The following is a 16,113-nucleotide window of genomic DNA, read 5'->3' on the forward strand; positions in this document are numbered from 1 at the left end:
CATATTCCTGAACCTTAATGAAGCAGTGGCTGGAGACCTCAACTACAGGAGGTAGAGGCGCAGAGGGGGCAGGTGTTTTCTTCAATGCCTGTTCTTGGAGGAGCCAGTAGATATACGGGAGGTTTTAGGTACCAATAAAACATAAGGGGGATACAGACATGTTTGACAAATAGCAGAGAGTTGCGTTTAGCAAGCAAGATAGGAAATAATGCAATGTGACCAAAACCTAGTGTCCAAGTAACTTCCTCATCAACACTGGCAAGCACTGGGCTGAAATCATCCAAGCAGCACCTCTTCTGTACTAGATAAGCGTGTCTTATTTCTCCAGCTGGATCAGTTTTACTACAGTTGAACATACTATAATCAGAACATGCCATCTCTTTTATAATCCTAAATATCTAGTATCTCACTTTCCCTAATTTAATGTTGTTTCCTTTTTTGTACTCAGAGTCACTGCCAATTCAAGGACATTTGTGCCTGAATGAAGTGATCGCTGAAGCCATTATATCCCCTTCTTGCAACTTTTGTCTGGATCTAAGCTTTCAGAGGCTCTAGGGCAAGTATATATTAACATATTCACTTCTGGGAAGCAGAGGGCTAGAGCAAGAACTTTGAAGTCATAGTCTAGAGACTGAACCCTAGCTCTGGCACTTACTACATAGCCTTGAAAAAGTTACATAACCCGTGTTTTGACTTCACCTGGAAGAAGGCATATTTATAGTGCTAATAAGTAGTTATTTAACTGATATTGGTTTCAGTATTCACATTGAGCTGGTTCAATGTTCAATTCAGTATTGAAGAACTATTTTTAAAAAGGAGTAAGGATGAAGGTCTTTTTCTGAAACACTATACTAGATATGTTTAAAGCACCCGAAGCAAAGTAAACCTTGCTGTCATACTGAGGATATCTGGGTCCTCTGAGTGCTTACTTCTGAAGTTTTGAGAGCCTGAAATTCCTTACCTGACAAAAAACTAAACTCTAACTAAAAAGCCAAAAGCCTTTTCACTAAAGTGTTTTGGTTATGTTATAAGAAAGGGGACTACCAATTGTATTTTTGAAATGCTACCATATAACAATTCATAACGGGCCTATAATACCAAGGAAGACCACGAAACTGCTGAAAACCTGACATAATACAAATGTAGGGGATAAAAGGATGGGGACAGAAAGGGGAGTGACGGTGAAGAAGGGCCCAGTCACCATACATTTGCAATGGCACTCAGAGCACAGAGCCCAGACCCAAGAAAGAAACTTATGTCCGAAGCCAACACAGGGACAGAGTCTGTGATTAGAAAATCACTTGATTTTAACCTTCATTGTCAACTAGTCCTTACTAATATACTAGAGTAGTGTAAGTGGTCACCATCATAGTATTTTTAACTAAGAGAGTGGAAGTAATTCCCTAGGCTGGACTTTAGCATGGAAGGTGCCAGTTCTCTTAGAGGAAAAGGCCATTTTACCCCGAATGATAGGGCAGTAAGACAGTCCTGAGCGTGATGATCTTACACTCCCAGATACACACACACATATAACGAGGGGCCACCAAAGGCACCTAGCAATCTATTAGGTGCCTTATTAGAACAAAGTGCACCCTGCTTTTACCAGATCACTTAAGGAAAAAAATAATTGTCTTTGCATGTAGATGTGATGAGTAAATGCTCCAAAGTTGCACTTAATTTTCACCACTAGGGAAATAACAAACCTCTAAATAAATAAAAGTGCTAGAAGAAAGCGTTAATACAAAATTATTAGGCTACGTTTGTCGTTGTACACAAGATCTTTTAAATACTATCTCTTTCAGGGGAAATAGCTACAAGTGCCCTATCACAAGGCAGCATAAAACCACAAGAATTAGGAAGTGACGAAAAGAGGGCAAAGGAGATCAGCTCTTCTAAAATAAAAGAAAACATATGAAAGTAAAAAAGAAAAGCAAGAGTTTACATAGAGAACACAGACCAGAAGGGATCTGATCATATAATCTTGGGAAAGCTAGCTAACTGTTCAGAGTCTGTATATGCTACCATGGAGATAACACTCACCCTGCCTGTCTCATAAGGCCTCTTTGCAGGTCAAATAGGGTAACATATGTTAAAGTACTTTGGAAATTATAAAACACAACAGAAATGTAAGGTAATGGTAATGGTACTTAAGTTGTCCCTCACTTTCCAAAGAAAGAACAAATATATGGGAACTTCAACTTAAAATAACTTTCTTCCCCATTAGTTAACACCACAGCTACTGGTCCTTTTGAACTCCAGAAAAAAAACTAGCAAAAGAGAAATCAACCCTCACTGTTTGGTCTCAGTTTTCTAAAGAGAAACCCCTTTACATCTGTTTCATCTTTTTCTCTAATATTCAAGAGATCAAATTAAAAGGCTCTCTTGTATTCTTACCTTTGGAAGCTGCAGGAGCAGAGGGCCAGGAGGGAGAAAGCATCAGATATTGGGAAGAAATGGAAGAAAAAAGGAATCACATATGTTTCTTTGTTATTGTTGACAATCGCTCAGCCACCCAACCTATTAAAGACTCCACCCAACCCTTATTAATTAAGTACTCAGGCCTGGAGATGGCAAGGTGAGCTTGTGTCATCTTTCTCATATCCCCAACAAGTTATACTGACAAAAATACTGACATACAACAGTTTTCTTTCCCAAACCCAGTAACTCCATAATACAAAAACATCTTTTCTGAATGGGGAAGTCCATCTCTCCTCCACCCAACATTCCCTTTGTACCCACACTCAGGGAAGAAAAGGGAATGAGAAACCTACTGAAAGGATATTCTAACCCCTCCACTGGACCTCTGCAGTAAAGAAGAAGGTACTCACTCTTGGTCTGGGCAGAGAAGGTATGGGTAAGTTTGGCGAAGAGTTCATTGTTCTCAAAGCGGTCCTCCTTCACCTTTGTCCAAAAGCAGTCCTGGGAGAGGTCCTCAGCCACAAACTGTGAATAGAGGCAGGTGTTAAGAATTGCTAAGCTGAGCCCTATACTTTGCATCCTAGAAAACTGCTGAAGATGCAAAAGGGGTGGCTGGCTGGTTATCAACAATATCTTACTAGAATAAGACTAACCTGAGACACGGGTAACAGCTGCAGTGGAATTAGGAGATGAGGCTTCTGGTTTGTTTACTGTTGCTTATTCAACAACTAGATTCAGTTACACTACTCCTTCTCCTTCTAACTCCAAATCTTTTAGCTTCAGAAGCATTAAGGCTTTATTTCACATCTTCTCTTGCTCTACATTACATTTTCACCATCAGTTTGGGCAGCTGTGCCAATTTGTTCATTTTATGAACAAATACATGTGTGTGTATCTAGGACTGTAAGACCGTAAAGCTCAGGACAGTTGTTTGCATTCAGGGCAAAATGGCCTTTTCCTCTAACAAAATTGTCACCTTCAGCGCTATGAACAAACCACTAAGCTTTTTATTTTGACTTGGTTTCTGGAAGCCAAAGGCTGACTCAGAATCATAGGTGTTTCAAACACATCACAGCAACAATACTGTGCCATGCAAACACGGCCTGTGTAACTCACCTCCTGGGGAATGGGAGTCTGAGAGTGTGTTCTTAAATCTATGACTTTTGGATCAGCACAATTATCAGTAGTTTGCAGACTGGTGAAATGGCTATTATCAAACTCTGTGTTACCATGGTACTCATATTCTCAGAGAAAAGGCAAAAAATATTAACTTAAGGATAAGTTTAATTAGGATAAGTTCAGAGTATAGGGTTCACAGAACTCTCCACAGTGACATCTGGCATATAAGAGATGTCTAATATCTGCTGAATAAATATAAGCACGAGTGGAACTTGAAGATAGAAAGATGCAAGGAATGGAGGCCCACCCATGCACACAATACAAAGTAGGAAACTGAAGTGGTTTCTTAAGATCTACAGATGAAGAAACGGACAGAAAGTCTTACCTTGGACCAGTTTGGCCTCCGGAGCTGCACCTCTGGCTTATAAAGCTTTTTGGGGGTTAATCCAAATGGCAGAACTGGGGCTGCGGGAACTCCAAATCCAAAGGGGGGAGGCGGAGGTATACCCATTCCAGGTGGAGGTGGAGGAATGCCAGGACCTCCAGGAAATGGAGGTGGTGGAGGGATTCCAGTACCACCAGGAAGAGGGGGAGGTGGAGGTGGCATTCCTGGTCCTCCAGGCAAGGGAGGAGGGGGTGGAGGGATGGGAGGACCTCCAGGCAGAGGGGCTACAGGGATGGCAACACTCCCAGGCAAAGGAGGGGGTGGGGGGATGATAGTACTTCCAGGCAAAGGAGGGGGTGGGGGGATGATAGTACTTCCAGGCAAAGGAGGGGGTGGGGGGATGATAGTACTTCCAGGCAAAGGAGGGGCTGGAGGGATGGCAACACCCCCAGGTAAAGGAGGGGGAGGTGGTGGAGGAGGAATGGAAGTAGCCCCAGGAAGAGGAGATTGGGATGGTATGCTAACCCCTCCTGGTAATGGAGGGGGTGGTGGTGGAATAACAGTGCTGGAGTCACCAGGTAAAGGAGGGGCAGGGGGAACAGTAGCACTACTGGAAACAGAAGGAGCTACAGCAACAACTGCAGCGGAGAGAGAAGCCACTTCTTTCTTGGCATCTTCCAGTTCCTTTGACAGCTTGGCAACCTACAGAAACAATACCAATATGAGTACTTCTCATCCCACTGCAGGGACTACGAGGAGGGCTGGAAGAAACCTAAGAAACTCACTTGATCCAAACTTCTCATTTTACACATGGAGGGACTGAGAGGAGCAAGACAGATCGCATGATTTACCTAAAGTCACACCGCTATTTAGTGGCAGAGCCAAAACTAGAATTCAGGTCTTCATGTTTAAGAACATGAAGCATGCTTTGTATTAAAAAGACAACTTCAACCTTTACCTTAAACTCTCCCTTTGATTAAAAGATGTAAAGGTCAAGTAAAGCAAATGTTCTAGTTATATAACTAACACTGGAAGTATACAGGTAATTATATAACCACGTAAGTGGTCAAGTTATCAGATAACACAGACCATTTAAATATTTATCACTACAGAGAGAGTAAGGATAAATCTGTGCAATGTGACTAAGATAACAGAAAATTATCCAGCATGTAATAGCTTAGTTTTCACACCTACATTTATTAGAAGACTTAATACCTTTATTTCTGGGTGGTACTATGAGCAACTCGTTTTATTCTTAATGTTTTTCTATATTTTCCAAATTTTCTGTTTTATGTATTAGACCCAAAACAAAACCAGTATATGATTTTAAAAATATGCATCATCTAATTAGATTACCTAGTAGTAGCTGACCCTACGTAGGAGCAAGATGACTGACTCCTGTTCCCAGATATGCACCTCCCCAGGTTATAGGTCAATCTGCCTTCCCAGCCCAGGCATTACCTCTCCTGTGAGCTGGGACACCTCTGCTTCCAGGTTCTGTTTCTCTGTGGCAATTTGTTGCTTTTCAGAATCCAATGCATCTTTTTCTCCCTGAATATCCTGAAGCTTCTGCTCAAAGTCATTTTCCATCTTTTTCATTTCCACCTGTAGCTCATGTCGGGCTGTTAACTCTGAGTCCAGCTAAAGAAGAAAGGAATCATGCTCCCAGCAAGCTCTCCATCTCAGTAAGAAGCACAAATTTTATTCCCCATAATTTACTATTTTGTGTCAATACTTGATCTATAGAGCTCACTGACCCACATCTCAGGCAATGCCAGGGGGAAAAAAGCACCATGATTTTCACCTTAAAGTCAAGGCTGAAGGAAAGGGGATTGGGGTTATTATTTTAATAGTCTTCCTACTTTTATAGTTTAAAAAAAAAGAAAGTAAGAAAAGAAAAAAAACCTAAGATTTTAAAGATATTTAACCAGGACAGCCATGGTAGTATAATCCCAGTAGTCTTTAAGATCAAAAACCTATTAACAACAACAGGAATCCTTGACTTGGAAATTCATGCCAAGGAAACTGAAAATGAATTTAGAGAAAAAAAAATTTTTTTAAATAAATAAATAACCAATAGGAGTCCTTAACAACTGAAGAGAAAAAGAAGACTCAGATATACTCCAGTGTCTATTGTTCTCGGAATAAGAGGCTAAAATGCCAAGCAAACCTGAGGGTGCCATCACTATCATATAAGAGTATCATCTGTCTTTCTTGTCCTGCCCAGCGACCCAAGAATTGTGCAAGCCCACCACTAGCTCCTCATGGTCACACCCATACCACCTTCTCCAATGACTAGAGGAAAGTTTTCTTCTGGGAATTACACTATTGGGTGCTAAATGCCTTCAAAATATCACACAAAAATGGTCTCACAGGTCAGGAAAACAATAATCCTCAAAGAAACATATACCTAAACACTTTTTTTTTAGAGCCCTCACACACACCTTTTTTTCCAGCTCTGTAGCTTTGGCTTCAGATTTCTCCACCTTTGTTTTATCAATCATTTGATCTGAAAAGACGAAGAGTCAGTAAGTAAAACTCCCAATTCTACTGATCTACCCTTTTCATACCTAAGCCCTTCAATATAATCAAAAAGCAGTCTTTGGTTCTTTTGCCTATTTTTATTATCCTTCTTAATGTTCTGCACTAGACATAGGAATCAAACCTTCAGTTAAGTTCAACACATAGTTTCTGAGTACATAGATGGTAAGGCTACCATGCTGGGTGGCATGAGGAATGCCTATGCATGACACCTTTGACTCTGGGACCAGAAGGAGTTACAGATAATAGATGAAGTCCATTCCTGCAAAAAGTGGTGGTATGTGAGGAGGGGCAAGTTTTGACTTATGTAGAAATAAACCAAAGGCCTATATACTCCCAGCAAAGATATTAGTTATGACCTAAGAAAGGACACAAATGGAAAAATCTGGGGACTGGAAAGGTATCCTCTCTGAAATTTTCACCAAAAGACAGAAGCAAAGGAACCAGACAGAAGAGTATGCTTACCAATCAATCCCTCAATATCAATCTGAAGGTGCCGGCACTTGAAGTCAGGGTCAGCCCCATTCTTGTGCAAAACTATCTGAGAAATACATTCTTCAATCAACTTATAGTACTGTGGTCTACGAGAGAACAAAATGGAGTTATCAAAGGAAAATAAAAATGTAATTTTCAAAAGTATTCAGGACTAAAAAAAGTTAACTGCTTTGGCAATTAAAAAATTTAAGGATAAGTGTTCTGGGAAAAAACTTTCTGTAAAGCTAACAGAAGTATCACTGCCATGCTAAGAAATCTCCTTCTTCCACACCAGCTATCCTACTACTTCAGATAATCAAAACTTCTTGCCATCTGCCTCCTAGTGCCACTACTTTTCCATCTAAAAACTGGAGCTTGATCAAGTGTGATGGACAGACACCACTATTGCTAAATCTCTACTTCCAGGCAACCAGAAAGAATTTTAAGTTGCCACCTCCCTTTGCTATCATCTTCACCCCACCTACCCACTTCCCTCCAAAAATGGAAGGGCATTTCACCTAATATATCTCTTACATAGGGATGCCTTTCAGTTGAATTAAAGAAACAACTGACAACTTCCCGTGTATCTGTGACTAATGACCAACCCTGGGTCTTTGTCTTTTCTTTTTCCCCTTTCCAGAGCAATCTTTGAATTTAAGGATTTTGCTTTCTCCAGTTAGGCTCAAATTCGAAACATTGCACAAGACACCATCTTACCTGGCCTCGTAGTCATTTCGTACCAACAGTAAGTGCTGCAGGATAGACAGGAAGTGTGGCTCTGCCTTTGAATCTTTCACTGTGTTTAAGAGAATCTGGAAGACTTCACTAAAGTCAGTGGAAAAGGGGAACAGGCTAAGGAAAGCAAAAATTTAGAAGTTATGTTTGACAGGTGCCTTACTCAACTCTTGGAGAAGCTAGGGAAAAGCAGCAAGACACCACTTTCCACTCTAACGGCTGTTTCTCCTATATATATCACCAGAAACTTTAAGCTCTATAAAACTTCCTTTTGCTGAGGGACCAGTGAATTGGGTAGTACCATACGCAGAGACAGAGGATTCCTAGTACTTGGCTTAAAGATCAGGCAGTGGACAGAACCTGAAAGACAACTGCCTCAAAGTCAATGGTGGCAAATATTAAGAAGTAATCAAATTACTCCCTCTGTCAGTCCAAACATCTCTAAAAACCAGCTCTACATTTCAGTAAACTAGGCTATCATGTTATAGGAAGTTTACTCCGATTTTGATGGCTGCTTCCATGCTGAATAACCATCAGGTCACCTTTGCTGACTTCCCATGCTGAAGTAAACAAAGCCACCAGCAATAAAAGGACACCTGCCTTATTTACTGAGAAGATACATAAGCCTGCTGCCCTGTTTGAAATCATCACCCCTCAAACCATTCCATACGGGGATCTGCAACTGAAGGCAATGAATGTCTTATCTGTCTTGAACCCAGTCAGTAAAAGGATATTCCATTTCCATGCGAATGTCATCCAGCCTTCCCTTCAGGTCATAGGAATCTTCTTCCCCTTGTTCATCAAATACAGCTAGTTGCACTCTCATATCTTCATTTTCAATCTCTCGAAGGTCCTGTCAATGACAAAAGCAGAAGTTAGGGAACGCAGAAGTATTTTATGGCCTTTCAAACCTGGCTTTTAAGTTGAAAACCAGAGTTATCCCAGGTATAAGAGGGGCTGTAAGAGCAGAATCAACCCTGCCTTTCTGACAAAGTGTAATATTTTACCTGCAACACCTGATGTAGCCCCAAGCGCATCAGTTCACTTCGGATATGAACACGGAAGTCAAGTTCTTCAGCTGGAGTGATGAGAGCATTGATCAGCTGTAGGCATCCCACCTAAAATAAGAAAATTCAGCAGCTGTGTCAATGCCAACTCCCAGAGCTCAAGATTCCATTTTCTTAACATGCATTCTGAGGCCCCCAAATATAACCTGGAAGATACTGTACAGAAACTCTAAAAATGACTTTTCTCCCAGAGCAATGAGACCTAGCTGGAGCATAGGTTCAGAGAACTCAGAACTCTAAATGATTCCAAGGATTTGACAGTAAGCTTTGTTATTGTAACTCTTGGTTTTCCTAGCTTGTAACAGATATCATGTCTTTTTTCCATCTCATAATGAGGAAAACTGTTCTCTGTCTTCTTGGAGAGAAAGTTAATCATTTCCCCTTCAGAACAAATTCTGAAATATAAAACACATGGTTGGGAGCCACTCCATGTGTTCTATTAAAAGGTCAAAGAACTTTGACTGAAGACTTTCCTTCTTGAATTCTATGCTTGGGCTCAGTTTCAGGGGATATACATGCCTTGAGTGCAATGGAAGTCCCACTTTTTAATCCATCCAGCAGTGGCTGGAAACGTTCCACCTCATCCATCTCAGCTCTTTCTGTCATCGCCTCCAAAACCCTTTCATTCCTGCCCAAGAGAAAGGAAAAGGAGAGAACTGCCTAGGTGCTCTGACACAGACATGCATAAAGGGTAGATCACGCAGGGGCACAGACCAGTTAGGAAATAGGACATGATTAATTCTCCAGATTTCTCACGTTATTCTTCTTACCAACCCTAGAACAGGTGCCAGAATCTGCCAAAAGCTAAGAACCATATCTTCAGAGAAATGCACTCCCTAAAACTCATCCAAAGACTCCTTTCCAAATTAAGATGCCTGTTCCATGAAGTATAAATTGGTACAACTTTTGGAGGGGTATTTAATAGTTAGTACTAATCAATTTCTAACACATGTAACATGTGGCCTACTTCTAGAAATCTATCCAAAATATGTATAAATGTGAAAGAATATGTTCATTATAGTATAATTTGCAACAATAAAAATTCTTCTTATCACCTAGAACAGGGGAAGGAATCTGCTAAAAAAAAATGGGGAATTATTAAATTATGGAACATACATACATATGGAACACTAAATAGCCACTAAAGATAATAAGGTAGATCTGTAAGTACTGATATAGAAGGACGTCCAAGATTTACTGTTAAATATTATAAAAAGAAACAAGCTGAAAATAATGAATGATATGATTTAGCTTTTGTTAAACAAAATACCTATGCAAAAATAAACATTTATCCTATATGTGCAGTTGGCTTTACAGGCATAAGGCACCATTCCTCAGCTCTAAGATACTATCTTTTGGGATAGCAGAAAATGTCTTAGAATCAAGGAAATGCAATATGTTTGCCTGTGCTTAGAAAAAGATTTATGTGACTATACCAAGCCATTAACAGTGGTTATCTCTGTTAAATAGGATCCGGCAAGGGATGAAGCTGTTAAATTCTACATTATATAATTCTATATTGCTTGAATTTCAAAAAAAAATATTGTGTCACTTCTGCATTTAAAAAAAAAAAAAAGTAAAAAGAAACCCCTGTTCTAGATAATACACACTTTTTTTAATTTGAGACAGTTTCACTCTGTCACCCAGGCTAGAGTGCAGTGGCATCATCACAGCTCACTGCAACCTCAAACTCCTAGGCTCAAGAGATCCTCCTGCCTCAGCCTCCCAAGTAGCTAGGACTACAGGCAGGCACCACCACATCCAGCCAACAATAGAGACATTAATGGAGATGTAGGTGACATCCTGCTACACCTCTGATAACCAGTGGTACACTCAGGATAGCCCCCATCACTTAGGAATTGTTCTTAACTATTAAGATTTTCAGTGTTTACTTCTAGGAAGTAGTATGATCTCACCTAGTATTTCCGACCAAGAGGACACACAAGCAACTCAATTTTCCTCTAGACTAAGAGAAGATGGTAAAAATGAGAATGTAGAAGAAAAATAATCCCAGTCACATACATGTCCTCTGGCTGTGGTAGGATACAAAGAGCAGACAGCAGCTTTGCTGCATCAATCATCATGCTGGGAACAGCAGGATCCATGGCTCTGACCAGCAGTAGGATTCCTTCTTCTGTCTCCAACATGGTCTTGATTCCAAACTGGTAGGACAAGAACAGAGAAAGGAGGCTTAAAGATGACAGCATCTAACTGAGGACAAGTTTAGCAGCTGTTCTGGGTTGAATGGTGTCCTCACAAAATTCATATGTTGAAGTCCTAACCCTAGTACCTTAGAATGTAATCCTATTTGGATATATAGATTTTGCAGATGTAATTAGTTAAACTACAATGAAGTCACACTGGAGTAGAGTAGGCCCCTAATCCAATAGGACTAGTGTCCTTACTAAAAGAGGAGATTTGGATACAGACACACACACAAGGAAAACACCACAGGCAGAGATCAGGATGATACATCTATAAGCCAAGAAATGACAAAGATTGCCAGCAATCTACCAGAAACTAAGAGAAGGGCATGCGATATATTCTCCCATACAGGCTTCAAAAGGAATCAAGCCTGCTGACACGCTGATTTTGAACTTCTAGCATCCAGAACTATGAGACAATTTCTGTTGTTTAAGACACCCAGTTTGTGGTACTCTAGTAAACTATTAATAATACAGGGGTAGAATACTGTTCACAATGTAGCTAAACAGAGATGAGCATAGCAAAATAATTTTCCGGGAGACAACAGAATTCCATGTCTTCTAAGAATAAAAACCTTTGATTTCTGTGTTTCTTTTTAATATTCTCCCTTCCAATCCAATGGAATAAGTTAATTATAACAAAATTAAACAGTGAGAAAGATATATTTGTGCTCAGGTGCAAATAATTGTAGGCTCTCTGGGTTTATCTACTAAACAAACAAAAAAGAAGACAAAAAGATTCTAAAGTCGAAATAGTCTGGAAGGAAAAAAACAAATAACCAGGGAATAAAGCAAACCTTACAAAAACGGTAACTACAGGTCAGGAAATTCAAGAATTAACAAAAGATAGCAAAGAAAGAGGAAGACAATGGAGCCTACTCCTGAAACAAAAGTTAGAACTAGGAAAAAAATGTACATAGAAGCATGTACACATACAGTTATTATATTAAAAGGGAAAGCTAGACGTCTTGCACCTCATATTCCTAGTTCCTTTTTTGGGTCTGTCAATGGAAAGGAAAGAATGGGGTCCAGATAGGGGTTGGAGTGAGAATGGAAAAAAATCTCACCTTGTTGTTCATAAAAGCTTTCAAGCAGCGAATGATCTCATGCTTGTTCCGGCTATCATAGCTTCTATGTGTAGAAGACATAATAAGTCAATATTATTGGTATTACGGGGATTCTATACCCCTTTCCCATTTGACTTTTTAATCTTGCAGATAAAGTTCTCAGGAATATCCCCAACTAGTAGCTGAGTAAATTCTAGCATATAGTACTTGGCTCAGAACACTGACAAAATAGGTAGCTGAAGAGCGATCCCTACCATGAAAGAATTTTGGCTAATCCTCTTGTAATCCAAGAATTTAGATTTATGTTAAAACCTTCCCTTTAACTCCCTGTAGGCTCCTAAGTGCTAAATTCCATCAGGATACATCCCATCTATTACTGCTTGCCTTGCTACTTCAAAGGTTTCAGGTATGAGAAGGTATACACAGGAGCTCTAGGCCCTATATTGTTTTATTTTAGAAAGATTCCAGGAGTACTTTGCTTCAGGCTGGCTTCAGGGTAGACTAAGACAGTCCAAGGTATCCCTAGAATTATTCCAACCTTGAAGACTGCCATAATGCTAGGCCCAAAATGATCAAGTGTATTATAAGACTCCCAAATGGGATATGACCCAGACGAGATCACAGGGCAGCTCTGAACTAAATCAGATCCTATTTCCAGACTAAAAAAGAATCAGTGCCAGAAGACTAATAATCTTATGTGGTATAGACCCCGTGTTATTCACCATGAAATTTAAGTTCCTTCTCTCTTTCCTCTATCTACAATCATCATTCATCCTCCAGTCACCCCTATGATGAACCCCATTTTCAGCTAACAGCACATTTCCCTAGTTCGTAACTTTACATTTAACTGCTATTTTCTCCTTTATAGCAAATAGCCAAGTCCCCTACAACCCTACACCTAGATGTTACAAAGATTTGGAAGTCCTCACCCAGCAATCTCCTCTTTCTCATCATGAAGTCGTTTAAGGATGTCCAATAAGGAGGCCAGGCCTTCAGCACCAAATGTTTGCACCCAACTGTAAGGAACAGACAGAAACAATGCAATATCAAATCAAATCAATAAATACTACTTTTCCAAACAAAGTTTATCCTGGCAACTCTTTACTCCCAATCCAGACCATTCTCATACTTTCCTGACTCCTTTGATCTTCAGTCACCACTGGTGAACTCCATTGTTGGGCTTCTACTCTTATTACCTCCCCCAAATTCTCACCTGACAGGGTTGTTGTTGAGAGACACACGAAGGGACTCCAGGCAGCTGAGCAGATGCATATCCCGCAAGCCTGACCTCAGCTCCTGAATGTACACCATGGCAGACTTGGAGCTCTCCTTTTGGCTCATGCCCTTGACAGGATAAAGAGATTAGTAAACACTGGACTCAGTTGTAAACTGGGAACTAATATTAGTTAATTCAGTTTAAAGAACATCACGGCAGACACCCATCATACATAGCACCAAACTACGTAAGACTCAGAATTGCCTATCCTGCTCCCCATACATACTTCATGAAGATTTAATCAGGCAACAAAGTAGATAAGAATGGTACCCCAAATAAGAGAGCAAACAATGAGTAGGCTTACATAATGGAATGAATAGAATTGACGTAGACAAAAATTGTTACATAAAAATGGCAAAACAGGTCAAAGATGAGGGCACAGTCTCCCAGGTCGTGGGTACCCACCCCCGGACTCACAGCCTTGGAGGTGTGCAAGTATTGGGACACCATCTCCCTCTTGATGATGATGTCCTTTTCCCTCAAAGGTTGCTGTTTTTCCTCATTCAGGTTCATATCCAGCTAGTAGATGGAGAAAAGAGAAAACAACCAAAATTAACTCAAATTCCTTACAAGTTTTTAGTGTTTGATATTTAGTACACTTAGTGAAGAGTTGAGCATATAAAATGTTTATTTTTTTAATTTTTAGAGACAGGGTCTTGCTCTGTCATGCAGGCCGGAGTGCAGTGGCAGGGTCATAGCTCACTGCAGACTCGAATTCCTGGGCTCAAGCGATCCTCCTGCCTCAGCCTCCCCAGTAGCTGGGACTACAGGGGTGCATCCTCATGCCCAGCTAATTTTTCTATTTTTTGTAGAGATCGGGTCTCTCTCACTATTGCCCAGGCTGGTCTCGAATTCCTGGCCTCAGGTGATCCTCCCAGCGTGCTAGGATTACAGGCATGAGCCACAGTGCCTGGCGATGGACCATACTCTTAAGACTCTTAATATACTTGGAATATTAAGAAACAAACTGAAAGATTCATGGAAAAATAATAGTGGTAGTACCAGTTGAGTGTTTATCATGTACTACGTCCTGTGCTAAGGATTTTAAGCCTATGTTAGGCCTAAGTTAGGCCTCCACAAGTCTCTATTTGAGTCTGAGATCATATATCCATGTAATATACTGGTCTTACAAAAACTTACAAGCATGTACTCAAAACTTTCCAAGACTTATCACTAGTGGACACCCACTAAGTGTCTTCCTCACTCGGTGTTCCTCACTGAGGACAGTATTACTTAACTGAGCTCAGACACAATTTTCAAAGGTCTTCTAGCAATTCTATGTATTCTCTTTACAGATTTGCCACTAAATAGACGACCTTGGGCAAATGATGTTCCATTCCTCAGTTTCTTGTTTGAATAGAGTTTGTTGTGAATGTTTCAATATTTTATCTACTCTGGCTTAACCCAAAGGTGGTCATCACACTACCCCATGAGTTGGTCCACTCACCCAGTGTCTTTGTGGCTGAAGTATTGCTGGGCAGAAGGACATTAACAAGATGGTCAGTGATCAGATGTTTCCATGCCCAACACATAGATTACAATCTTATTGACTGGTATTTGTATATTTAGTCCCTAATTATGGGATTATGAGATTGATATTTAAAAAGTTCCACATTAAGCCTGGAATTCCTTGTAATAAAGGGCTAGTTAAGGGGGACTGGGCACAAAAAAGAGCCTACCATGCCCATAAATGCATTTTCAGGAAGAAGGAACATTTTTGAGGTGGAAAACTCACCAGCATCTGTTCAAAGAGAACTAGAACTTGCTCATCTGAAACATCTTGCAATGACTGTGCTGTGGGATCATCCCCATATGATGCAGAAGAATTTCTATGAGCAGAATTGGGCTTTTCCTTCTCCTTCTTAATTCTCATGCTGGTGAATCTCTCCAGCTGAGTAAGAGAAAAAAGTATTAGCAGTGATCCATTTTCATTTACACAAGAAATCACACGTCAAATAGCCAACCCTTTACCCTCTTACATATGCATGTTTCCTCTGGCTCATGAGCAGCTGAAGACTCTTCTGACATGACAAGAATAAATCAGTCTTCCTCATATCTAACTTAACATACTGACTCTGTACTCTCATCTATATCCAAAGATAAGAGGACTGAAGTATTAAGATTTCAAACCTCCCTAAAAAGAGGAAACTTTGTTCTTGATCTCCCTTGCCATTTCTAAGCCCTGTGGCAGCACAGAACTGAAAGTATCGCATGTGCAGAGACAGAGCAATAAAATGCCCTTTGCTTCCCTCTGGCTACCCAATAATAAATGTGGCCAGGCCCCCAGAGGATCCCTCCCTTCAAGAGGTGAGTATGACCACAGATTTTAATAGATATAAGTCACATAAGGTAAACAAGTAAATGCCTTAAAACTAGGAACTATTCCTTTATTTTGTACTCTCCATAGCACTTGTGTTATATAGAAAGCAAAGGTTCAATACATAGTCTTTAAAGTCCCCTTTGCATGACATCTAGGTAACAAAGAATACAAAGTTCTTCAGGGGTTTATATGCTATCTCTCTGCCAAACAAATGCTAATGAACCATTCCTCAAACCTCAAGTACAGATGCTCAAAAAGAGCCACTAATAAGCTGCAGCTTATCTTTGAAAATAACAGTAACTATCTACAAGCATTGTGGGGCATCAAGTGATGAGCGGCATCCAGGCTGCAAAAAGCATGCCCAACCTTGGAAGCTAATGAATGTGCCAGGGAGATGCATGCAATGGGCCAAACATAAAAGAGTTAGGAAAAGGCCTTGAGATGCTGAGAATATAACCCATATCACCATTACAAGTTGCAGAAAGTCAAAGTTATGGGCACCGGTAA

At 40.3% G+C, this 16,113-nt stretch overlaps 1 protein-coding gene across 4 annotated transcripts in view; it reads right to left on the reverse strand.

Annotated features, from left to right (window-relative positions):
* The window catches only part of DIAPH1 (diaphanous related formin 1), an 81,907-nt gene that overhangs the window by 38,964 nt on the left and 26,830 nt on the right, over positions 1 to 16,113 (reverse strand). For 2 of the 4 annotated variants that reach the window (XM_045551057.1, XM_045551059.1), the window contains 16 exons: positions 15,022 to 15,177; positions 13,704 to 13,805; positions 13,224 to 13,354; positions 12,940 to 13,026; positions 12,011 to 12,074; positions 10,762 to 10,901; positions 9,259 to 9,367; positions 8,680 to 8,790; positions 8,407 to 8,525; positions 7,655 to 7,771; positions 6,929 to 7,044; positions 6,367 to 6,431; positions 5,384 to 5,563; positions 3,923 to 4,624; positions 2,829 to 2,943; positions 2,395 to 2,403 (listed from right to left, as the gene is read on the reverse strand). In XM_045551057.1, the coding sequence (XP_045407013.1) occupies positions 2,395 to 2,403; positions 2,829 to 2,943; positions 3,923 to 4,624; positions 5,384 to 5,563; positions 6,367 to 6,431; positions 6,929 to 7,044; positions 7,655 to 7,771; positions 8,407 to 8,525; positions 8,680 to 8,790; positions 9,259 to 9,367; positions 10,762 to 10,901; positions 12,011 to 12,074; positions 12,940 to 13,026; positions 13,224 to 13,354; positions 13,704 to 13,805; positions 15,022 to 15,177 (2,323 nt within the window). Of the gene's footprint in view, positions 1 to 2,394; positions 2,404 to 2,828; positions 2,944 to 3,922; positions 4,625 to 5,383; positions 5,564 to 6,366; positions 6,432 to 6,928; positions 7,045 to 7,654; positions 7,772 to 8,406; positions 8,526 to 8,679; positions 8,791 to 9,258; positions 9,368 to 10,761; positions 10,902 to 12,010; positions 12,075 to 12,939; positions 13,027 to 13,223; positions 13,355 to 13,691; positions 13,806 to 15,021; positions 15,178 to 16,113 lie in introns of all 4 variants that reach the window. The other 2 variants (XM_045551056.1, XM_045551058.1) reach the window with 1 other exon arrangement.

This window comes from Lemur catta, chromosome 5, assembly GCF_020740605.2.
Source record: "Lemur catta isolate mLemCat1 chromosome 5, mLemCat1.pri, whole genome shotgun sequence".
Classification (NCBI taxonomy): Eukaryota; Metazoa; Chordata; class Mammalia; order Primates; family Lemuridae; genus Lemur; species Lemur catta.